Source organism: Maniola jurtina, chromosome 16, assembly GCF_905333055.1.
Source record: "Maniola jurtina chromosome 16, ilManJurt1.1, whole genome shotgun sequence".
Taxonomy (NCBI): Eukaryota; Metazoa; Arthropoda; class Insecta; order Lepidoptera; family Nymphalidae; genus Maniola; species Maniola jurtina.
In genome coordinates, this window is record NC_060044.1 from 6,256,019 (window position 1) to 6,266,117 (window position 10,099).

The 10,099-nt window shown below is 35.1% G+C and overlaps 1 protein-coding gene across 1 annotated transcript; it reads right to left on the reverse strand.

Moving 5' to 3' along the window:
- Positions 1-3,612: 3,612 nt before the first annotated feature.
- Positions 3,613-6,383, reverse strand: LOC123873031 (protein ANTAGONIST OF LIKE HETEROCHROMATIN PROTEIN 1-like). Its single transcript, XM_045917687.1, has 3 exons — positions 5,973-6,383; positions 4,733-5,131; positions 3,613-4,561 (listed from the first exon to the last, which is right to left on the reverse strand). The coding sequence occupies exons 1-3, from the start codon at positions 6,260-6,262 to the stop codon at positions 4,249-4,251; spliced, it is 1,002 nt and encodes a 333-aa protein (XP_045773643.1). The 5' UTR covers positions 6,263-6,383; the 3' UTR covers positions 3,613-4,248.
- Positions 6,384-10,099: the final 3,716 nt, after the last annotated feature.

Sequence of the window (10,099 nt, forward strand, 5' to 3'; positions counted from 1 at the left end):
TTTAAAGGTTTCTGAAAGTACATTACGACTGTATAAGAATAAGAATAAGAAGTGTTTATTTGCTAGAATATGGTAAAAAAAATATCAAAATCGGTTCATTAGTCTTTCAGATAGTCGCGGGCCGCGGCCATAAGTCCTTACCTACTGGTCAAATATAGGTAGGTATATCCTACTTTTTAAGTTGGTTAGTTCCAATAAAATTCAATTGGATTTACATTATCAAAATATTATAATAGCCATCCAATATTATGTTTTGATAATAATAGCTTTTATGATCAGTTAAGTTGGTAATAGATTTTAGGAGTGTAGATAAAGCGTGGTTGATTGCATAGTAAATTTTTAAACCAACTAAGTTTTTATGGAGTTTATAATGTCTTCACGATAAAATCAATTGCAGATGTAGCTCATCTCAGGAGCTGTGTAATAACAGCTATCAGACAAGTCCGCGGGCAACTTCGTTCCATGACCCTAGAGATGGTAAAGCTGCGTTATATTTTTATTATCAAACTTTTCAAATACATACCATAAAATCTCTCACAAATTTTATGAAGCTGTCAAAATATATAAAACTAACTTATGCTCGTTACTTCGTCCGTGTGGACTATACAAATTTCAAACCCCTATTTCACCGCCTTAGGGGTTGAATTTTCAAAAATCCTTACTTAGTCGATGACTACGACTTAATAGCTATCTGCATGGCAAACAGCACGATCCGTCCTGTAGTTCGAGCTGTTCTTTGATTGATCAGTCAGTCAGTCAGTCAATCAGCATTTCCTGTTATAATTATATAGAGCTTGTCTATTTTGAAATGACGCGCTACTACATAATTTTGTTGACTTAGATGTGTAAATTGTCCTGACTGACTGACTCATCAACACCCAGCCAAAACCCTTTAACCCAGAGTTGTGGCACAGAGGTTCACTTACGTAGATAAGAAATAAAGTAGAGTTTTCCGAAATTCCAATGAGATTGGAAATAAAGAGGATTTATATTTTCAACAAGAAAACCGCAGATAGACGGTCGCTAGATTGTATACCTAAAATAAGTCAACTATTTCTGTTAAATGTTTATGCATTAAAAACTAGCTTTTCCCACGACTCCACATTCTGATTTAGATTTTTAACTTACACAAAGTCCTTCGTTTGGTTTTGTGTCTTAATCGCTTAAATAGTTGAGACGTGTGACAAATGAACAGACACATTTTTGTATTAACAGTAGAGATGAGTGTGTTTTGTTCTTAATCCAAAACTTTTAGAATTCACCATAACTGTTGTAATAAAATCACAGGTCATCAATACTTTGTTGTACCAACAACTGAACTTTTATGAGCCTTTTTGTTGAACATATTTTTATTTTGGGAAGCTCTGTTTATGGCCACTGTTACTTGACACCTAATTACTTAAGTTTTATGTGTCTTCTTGAAACTGATGTGACCGTTTACTTTTATTTTATTGTTGGGATGACCTCCCGCGGGCTTGTTTGCGAAAAGGATAAAAGCGTATTATATGGGTTTTCGCCTTATTTAATAAATTCTAAATAATACAATAATAAAGTCAGATTGATTCTGTTTATCTTTTGACGAATTGGGTTTCCTCTGACTTTGACTGCAGGTCAATATTGCTTTACATTTTACACATATTATTATTACCTATTACTCACCTATTTTTACCCCTTAAAATATTTACGGAAATACCAAAAAGTGGTTATTAATTTTTATATAGAAAAGAACCAGATAGATAACAATTTCATTGCATACAAAGTAGAATACACGAAATATGGAAAACTTATAAATACTTATGTAAAAGCGGCCTTATTGCTTACAGAGCAATTTCCACCAGGCAACCTTTGGCAGCCTTCTAAACTGACGAACATTAAACACTTACTTATATAAAGTTTTAAACCAAACCATACCTACATTGTTAATTTTTAACCCCCGACCCAAAAAGAGGGGTGTTATAAGTTTGACGTGTGTATCTGTGTATCTGTGTGTCTGTGTATCTGTGTATCTGTGTATCTGTCTATCTGTCTGTGGCATCGTAGCGCCTAAACGAATGAACCGATTTTAATTTAGTTTTTTTTTGTTTGAAAGGTGGCTTGATCGAGAGTGTTCTTAGCTATAATCTAAAAAAATTGGTTCAGCCGTTTAAGAGTTATCAGCTCTTTTCTAGTTTTCTTGTAGAAAAGAAGGTTAGATAACCGTTAGGTTCATAATACAAATGTCAAGCTGTCAAGATGGACGTTGCCTAAATACATAATTATTTATTTGAAAATGATGTTTTGGAAAACTCAAATACTTTGGATCGTCGGGGGTGTTATAAATTTTTAATTTACACTTGTATTTATATTATACGTCCTGACACCAAGTGGCTTAACAATCAAACATATAAACAAGTGTAAATTAAAAATTTATAACACCCCCGACTTGGACTATTCCGCGCCTACGATCCAAAGTATCCGAGTATCCGAGTTTTCCAAAACATCATTTTCAAATAAATAATTATGTATCTAGGCAACGTCCATCTTGACAGCTTGACATTTGTCAATTGACATTATATTATGAACCTAACGGTTATCTAACCTTCTTTTCTACAAGAAAACTAGAAAAGAGCTGATAACTCTTAAACGGCTGAACCAATTTTTTTGGATTATAGCTAAGAACACTCTCGATCATGCCACCTTTCAAACAAAAAAAAGTAAATTAAAATCGGTCCATTCGTTTAGGCGCTACGATGCCACAAACAGATACACAGATACACAGACACACAGATACACACTTCAACCTTATAACACCCCTCTTTTTGGGTCGGGGGTTAAAAACAATGAATTCAGTAATTAATCAGTATACAAAAGGCGCATTTCGAGTAAGTAAGTCTTCGTAGGAACTTTACCAGATATTAACAGCCAAGGCTGCCTGATCGATACTTTCGTTTGCACGTTTGCAGGTCAATCAAAATAACTTTGCTTCCCCATGGAAATAACAGTAAACAAAAAGGCCCCTCTGTCAGCAAAATAAGCCATTTGTCGCAAACTCTGAATCCTGTTGAGAGACAAGTAAAGTCGCAATTTTTTATCAAAAAACCACACGATATCCATCGAAATCCACTGGATGGGCGTGAGTGAATAATTTCATCTGATTTATGTATTTCGTCTCTACGGAACCGTCCTGCCTCATTACAGGTTGACGTTGAATGATGATCAGTGTTGAGAGAAAAATACCGTGTTTAACCCTCGCAGTTTATGGTTTAATTTCTATTCGTAAAAAGTGCGTCGAATCGGTGATCGGAATGGATGAGCACACACGGAATGCTTCAACTGGTAGCATTTTAAATTACACACCGGTTTGAACTTACTACGAGCACAGTTTAGCAACCAAACAGTTGAGCGAATAAAATAAACGAATAGTAAAAAAAATAAAAACTCGATTGCTCTTCCATATTTTTTTTTTAAATTTAGAGCCAGTGTCATTCGGAATGATATAGGGATTCAAGCGATACCTCATGCATCGTAATCTGTACAGGCATTTAGAAGCTATGGATCTTATGGGATATAATAAATGGGGGTCATTTTGGCAGCATTAGCCGCAAACCTAAAATTTTTGAAACCCATAGAGCTAGTTCAGACATGGCGGATTCCGCGCGGATGCAAATCGCGCGGTTGAACCGCGCGGATCCTAATTACATTAGCGCCTTACAAATCGTTCATACCTGTCCGCACGGATTGACAATCCGCGCGGCTCAACCGAGAAAATGAATTCGCGCGGTCGCCGCTCGGTTTTATTTACTTGACGTACCTAGAGGGCGTTCAGTTGCTCCGCGGAAGCCGCGCGTATCGGACGGTGACAATGGATCGCTTCGACACCGAGCTATTCATCGATGAGGTGGAAAAAAGACCTGCTTTGTGGAACATCCAATGTGCAGAATATTCTAACAAAACGATTAAAAACGGAGCTTGGCAGGAGCTGGTGGAGATTTTTGGAGAAAATGAGGATTCTTTGGAAAAGAAGGTTCTTTTTGGTCAGTAGACATTTAATTATACATTTTACCAGGGTAGTTTACATGTTTTGTCGTAGACAGTCCACCCCAAATAACTGAAATGTGTATAACGTTGTTTGGCGGTACGTAACGAGCGCGGGAAAACTATCACGTTACCACAGTAACGTATAGCTATTAACTGTAATATGTACAACCCACCAACGCGACGCGCCATCTTGAGTTTAGTTATTTGGCGCGAACTGTAACAATTTTAATTTCATATTTTCGTGTCTTGCCATTCTACACGACCCTCATTCACAAAGTAATTAGCATATTTGTCTCTAATGTTTAATGATGATGGTGTACCCCTTCCTGCATGTAATGTAATAAGATTACTCATTGGCGCAGTATGTAAAGTATCTTCATACTGTATACCATCTCTAGTTCTAACAAAATTGTGTAGCACGCAACAGGCCTTTATTATGTCTTCGGCAAAGTCTATATTCACGTTTATAGGCCTATGAAAAATGCGCCACTTGTTTGCCAGAATTCCGAAAGTGCATTCAATAAAACGTCGAGCTCTTGATAACCTGTAATTAAATTTTTTTTTTTCATATGATAGCCCTTTACCTGCATAGGGTCGCATTACATTTTCGGATAAACCAAACGCTTCATCGCCAACTATGACGTATGGCAATGGTTTAGGATCTGTTTCAGATATTGGTTTAGGTTTTGGTATGTGTAATGACTTTTCTATTAACCTTTTATAAAATGCTGAATTTTTAAAAATTGCAGAATCACTACTTTTTCCGTAAGATCCGATATCTATGAAAGTAAAACAATAGTTACTATCACAAAGTGCCAACAGTACTATGGAAAAAAAAGTTTTGTAATTATAATACAAAGAACCCGAATCTTTGGGTTTTGTAATCCTTATATGCTTGCCATCTATGGCGCCTATGCAATTGGGAAAATTTGCATATTTTTCAAAATCTTTAGCTATTTTCTTCCATATATCTTCGCTGGGTTCAGGCATGACGTTTTTTGTGACTTTTTCCCACAGAGTTTCACATACTTCACGGACAATTCCTGTGATTGTAGATTTGCCAAGACGAAAGTTGTAATGTAGTTCTCCAAAGGAACAACCAGTACCCAGATATCTGAAAAATAAAATATTAATCTGTATCGTTTTGAAAGTCTGCCGGGTCCGCTAGTTAAAGCATAATGAGTGTCTTGAATTACCTAACCGCTACTGTATTTATATTTGTTAAAGATAGTGATTTCTGTTCCAGGTGTATCATTACAAAAAAAATGGAAGAACATCCGTGATGCTTATAATAAGGAATTCAAGAAAGGCAAATCAATTCCTTCTGGTTCTGGTGCATGTAAAGGTTCAAAATACATGTATTTCGACCGGCTTTCTTTTCTTCAGAAGACGATAGAAAACAAAGAAACTATCACAAACATAGATGAAGCCAAAAATGAAGAAATTCGGAACATTGACCAAAAGCTAGATAATTTTGTAAATGCACGTGAAATACAACCGGTACCCAATAAAAGGAAGAAAACTAAAATTACTTCAGAAGAGCGATTGGCTAACATATTAGAAAATAGTATTGAATCAAGAGATAAAATACAAAGACAAATACAAGAAAGTATGTCAAAGCAAGATGATGATGATAAACTTTTTTGCATGTCATTGTATAAAGAGTTAAAGAAAGTTCCAGAAAATAAACGATTGGCTACTAAAATTGAATTGCTCCAGGTAATACAGAAAGGGCAGAAATTACCATCGCCTATTCATATCACGAGCCAGCAAAACACGCCTAATGCAGTATTTTGGCAAAACCAACAATATTCAAACCCACAAGGATATTTCACTGGATATTCTACAATAGTACCAGGAGAGTCTCCATCGCCTTTATCATGCAATAGCACTGACGATTCACAGTCTTCTATAGTACAAAATATATATTCTGACGTATAAAATAAATATCTTACCTTAATGTGATCACGAGTTTTTCTTCTGGGGACACGCTTGACCTCATATGGGTATCATTAGATTCAATTTGTTTACTCATCATTTCTAATAATTCATCAAATGAATTTATCGACATTCTCAAATAATTGAAGAATTTTGGTTCAAAACTTCTTAATTTTGGATATAAAGTCTGAAACTGACCATGAGTAAACCGATCGCGTAATATTGGATGCACCCAATACTGCCGTTTCTTCTTTCTTTCTTTTTTACGGAGCAACAAGTACACACATATTGCTTCTTCGACTTCCATGATTGGACTGTCACCCTATGCGAATAACGGCACTCCGCATGTACATCCGCGCCTGTCTGAACACTTGCGTTTAGAACCGCGCGATTTGCATCCGCGCGGAATCCGCCATGTCTGAACTAGCTCATAGAATGTGTCAAGCACCTGGATTATAATTTATTTGCCATCGCTTTTTAAAACTAAACGTTCTTTTTAAACTAAATATTTTTACGGAAATCTGGCAAACTACAGACATAGACATTATCTGTAGAACATATTTACAAAGATTGGTTAATATTCAGATGAGAACGAAATTACATTTATATGGAGGTGGGGAAAAACCCCAGGGAAACTTCTCTTGTTATATTGTGTTATGACTGTGTCTCTTTGTTTTTGTAAGCAAGCACCTATCGCCTTATAAGGCACTAACAGAGAATGTAATTTTATATGCATTTCGACACAACTTTATGATTATTCGTTGTTTGGTAATTGGTAAATTGTGTAAAGAGGTGATTATTTTTCTTTTTGTATCATTAGTTTGTAAATCAAGTGTAAATTACATTTGTTTTTTGTTAGTACTTCTTATAAGGTGTTAGAGCCTTTACTTTTTCTTCCCATATTACAATCAGAATCTACTTCAATCTTCTTTAATCTCGTAATATTTTTTTCTTGACAACATCTATACTAAACATCCTATACTAATATTATAAGAGGTAAAATTTGTATGTTTGGATGTAGGGGAAAATGTCTGGAGCTATAATGATCCAATTTTGCAAATTCCTTCACTGATATATAGCTACATTATCCCCGAGTTCTATTTCTGCTAAATAAATTATATCACGCGGACGAAATCATAGGCAAAAGCTCACTTAAAAGTTAAGGTGAGGTCTAATTTGGACCACGCTTGCCTAGAAGATACTTATTTACTTTTGTTGCCACTTAACCATCCTTCAATATTTAGGTTAAATACGTGTCAGGAAACACGGACACCGGAACGCGACTTTGTATCGGTGTTAAGTTGGGTAATTTAATATGTAATAATTAATTTTAAAATATTGACATAACAGGTAAATACTATATAGTATATTTATGTATTGAGAATTTTATAACTTAATCTAACGTATGCACACCAGTCCTAAAAGTATACCAGCCTTATAAGGTACCACAGCCAAGCAGTTTACGCAAGAAGAGTATCTCATACACACGAAATAGTCACATTGCCATTGTGTTTAAATTCGCACTGTAAGTATGCATACCACGAACGGCGGTCATTTTGTATAACATTTAAAGTAATACGATGGGACGATACCCAGATGTAGACATACAGATACGAGAGCAATAAGAAATTCTAAGTAGTGCCGCGGGACTCTTTGAATTAAACTAACAATTTTGCCCAGCTTCCCAAGTTGAAAAATGCGATTTTTTGTCGAAATAATTAAGTTTTAAACACTGTATGTCATTGATTTCTTCTCCTGTGGCATTCTTATCTTGAGAAGACCAGTTTTTTGGGCCCCTCGGCCATTCATATCCATTTTGAGGCGTCAAATTTAAATTATGGCGTTTATGATGGAAATAAATGAAGCTGATGAAGAAATGACTTTCTGGCGTAACATTTAAATCCTATAGGCATGTTGCACTCTAGTTAATCAAAATCAAACGTAATTTTGAAAATTGTATGGCATAATCCACTGATCAAGATGTATAATCCTAAAAATAATCCTATTTACCTACTCTTATACCTTTACAGTCTTTCCTACTGCAAGGGGTACGTACAACTTACAACTACAATACACTTGGTATGAATAAGAAAAAACACACACAACAGACACACAAAATCACTATCATTTTTTTTTTCGGTTTTTTAAGTTTTTCGGATACTAATAGGGTATAGCTTTCTAATAAGTTATGTTTTATAACTCTGGTTTAGTAAATGGTTTTATTTATTTCTCAAAGTTTTTGTGTATATTTGGTAGGCTCAGTAGGAAACATAGGTACACCTTATAAGCAGGTTTTGCAACGAATTTTAAGAGTGAATAGAGGAGTCAGGTCAAGAAAAGACTATGACAATGACGATAAAAGATGCAGAAAGTTGGGTTTTTCTACGCGTAAGCAGTAAATATTGGGTCAAAGTAGAATTACTTAACAGCTAAAGCTGGGTAAACAAAATTGAATGTAGAATCGAGGACTACATAGTACATATTATATTTAGTAGCAATGAAACTGTAATCCGCCATTTTGTCCCACTTTGAGTTTGATATAATGTATAAGCACTTTGTCTGAGAATTTCAGAGTTTCTTCCACTAACTTGCAGTTTCATAGTTCATGCGGTACCACTAAGTTTCAGAGCAGAATTGAAGATGTGATAAATTATAAACTAAGCTAGTCTTGAAACCCAAAAATTAAAACTTAACGTTTGATTAATTTTATTTATGCATGCATAATTTGCATTTGTATATGAAAAAAAACCGGCCAACTGTGAGTCAGACTCGCGCACTCAGGGTTCTGTACACGGGTATTTTTTCCGATATTTTGCATTATAAATCAAAAACTATTATGCATAACAATAAATGATCTGTTTTAGAACGTACAGGTAAAGCTGTTTTATATTATTATGATACCCCACTTTGTATAGTTATCTTACTTTGAAATGAGAAACACATTTTAATTTTTTCTGTGATGTAACCATAAATTTACGGTTTTCGGATATATTCCTTTACTTGTGCTATAAGGCCTACCTACCTGCCAAATTTCATGTTTCGAGGTCAACGGGAAGTACCCTATAGATTTTCTTGACAGACACGACGGATGGATGGACGGACGGACAGACAGACAGACAGGCAGACAACAAAGTGATCCTGTAAGGGTTCCGTTTTTCCTTTTGAGATACGGAAACCTAAAAAGCAAGAGGTTGCTATAAAATGGTCTAGTCTACTTACTTAAATTTAGTTTAAATACTTGAAATTTTGTTTATTATGCAGGTAAAGGCAGATACAAGAAAACTGATACAGAAAACAGATACTTAGTCAGAATTAGGTACATCCTCTTATTTGTGTTAGCTAATTGCTTATTATTAATTGGTCGATGCTTAATTAGTCGATATAATTTGCTCGATAACTGCAGAAGAGTGCCTTTCCGTCCGTTATGCTAGCCCCGTAAATTAGGGTTGCCACTTTTTGGGCTTCAAGCAATAGGGTAAAAATGACAGATTACGTTTAAACATTTCTATCGCGACTTATATCAGGGTAACTCTCACAACACAAGTCACGTATTAAATGAGAATATTCGGGCGAGCCTCCGACTTATTTATCATTCCACTCAGTGCTACACCCCATGAATTTTATACAAGATTGAACGATTTAGTGAGTAAAATTGATGAAACATCTATCGAATGATGTCAGAAGCTGATTGAACAATGCGAAATAAATTTTTGTTCGAGCGTATTCGCTTTTACGGAAAGTGGTTTTTCTATGGTTAATTTATGTTTGTTTATTTTCGTTTCTTAAGAGGAGTCTCCCCGTCACTCGCTCCATACAAACGTAGTTCCAATTTAATTTGAATATTAAGCAACCAAAGTCCATGAAATTTTGCAGACATATTCTAGAAACTAATATCTATGCCTGTGGTTTTCCAGATTTCTGTTAAAATATTCGGTTTCAAAGTTATGCGGTCTTAAAAATTTACATACAAATCTTTGAGCCCCTATAATTTTAAAACTACATAATTTTAGAAAAATCTAAAACACCACAGGCATAGATATTAGTTTCTAGAATATGTCTGCAAAATTTCATGGGCTTTGGTTGCTTAATATTCAAATGAAATTGGAACTACGATTGTATGGAGTAAGTGACGGAGAGAGCCCTA

What these genes read in the sequence shown, in the direction of transcription:
- LOC123873031 (XM_045917687.1), bottom strand. Translation starts at nt 6,262, where the DNA reads ATGGAAGTCGAAGAAGCAATATGTGTGTACTTGTTGCTCCGTAAAAAA. An exon ending in AAACTCGTGATCACATTAAG is followed by an intron (nt 5,132 to 5,972) that starts GTAAGATATTTA and finishes TTTATTTTTCAG; the next exon opens with ATATCTGGGTACTGGTTGTT. An exon ending in AATTCAGCATTTTATAAAAG is followed by an intron (nt 4,562 to 4,732) that starts GTTAATAGAAAA and finishes ATTTAATTACAG; the next exon opens with GTTATCAAGAGCTCGACGTT.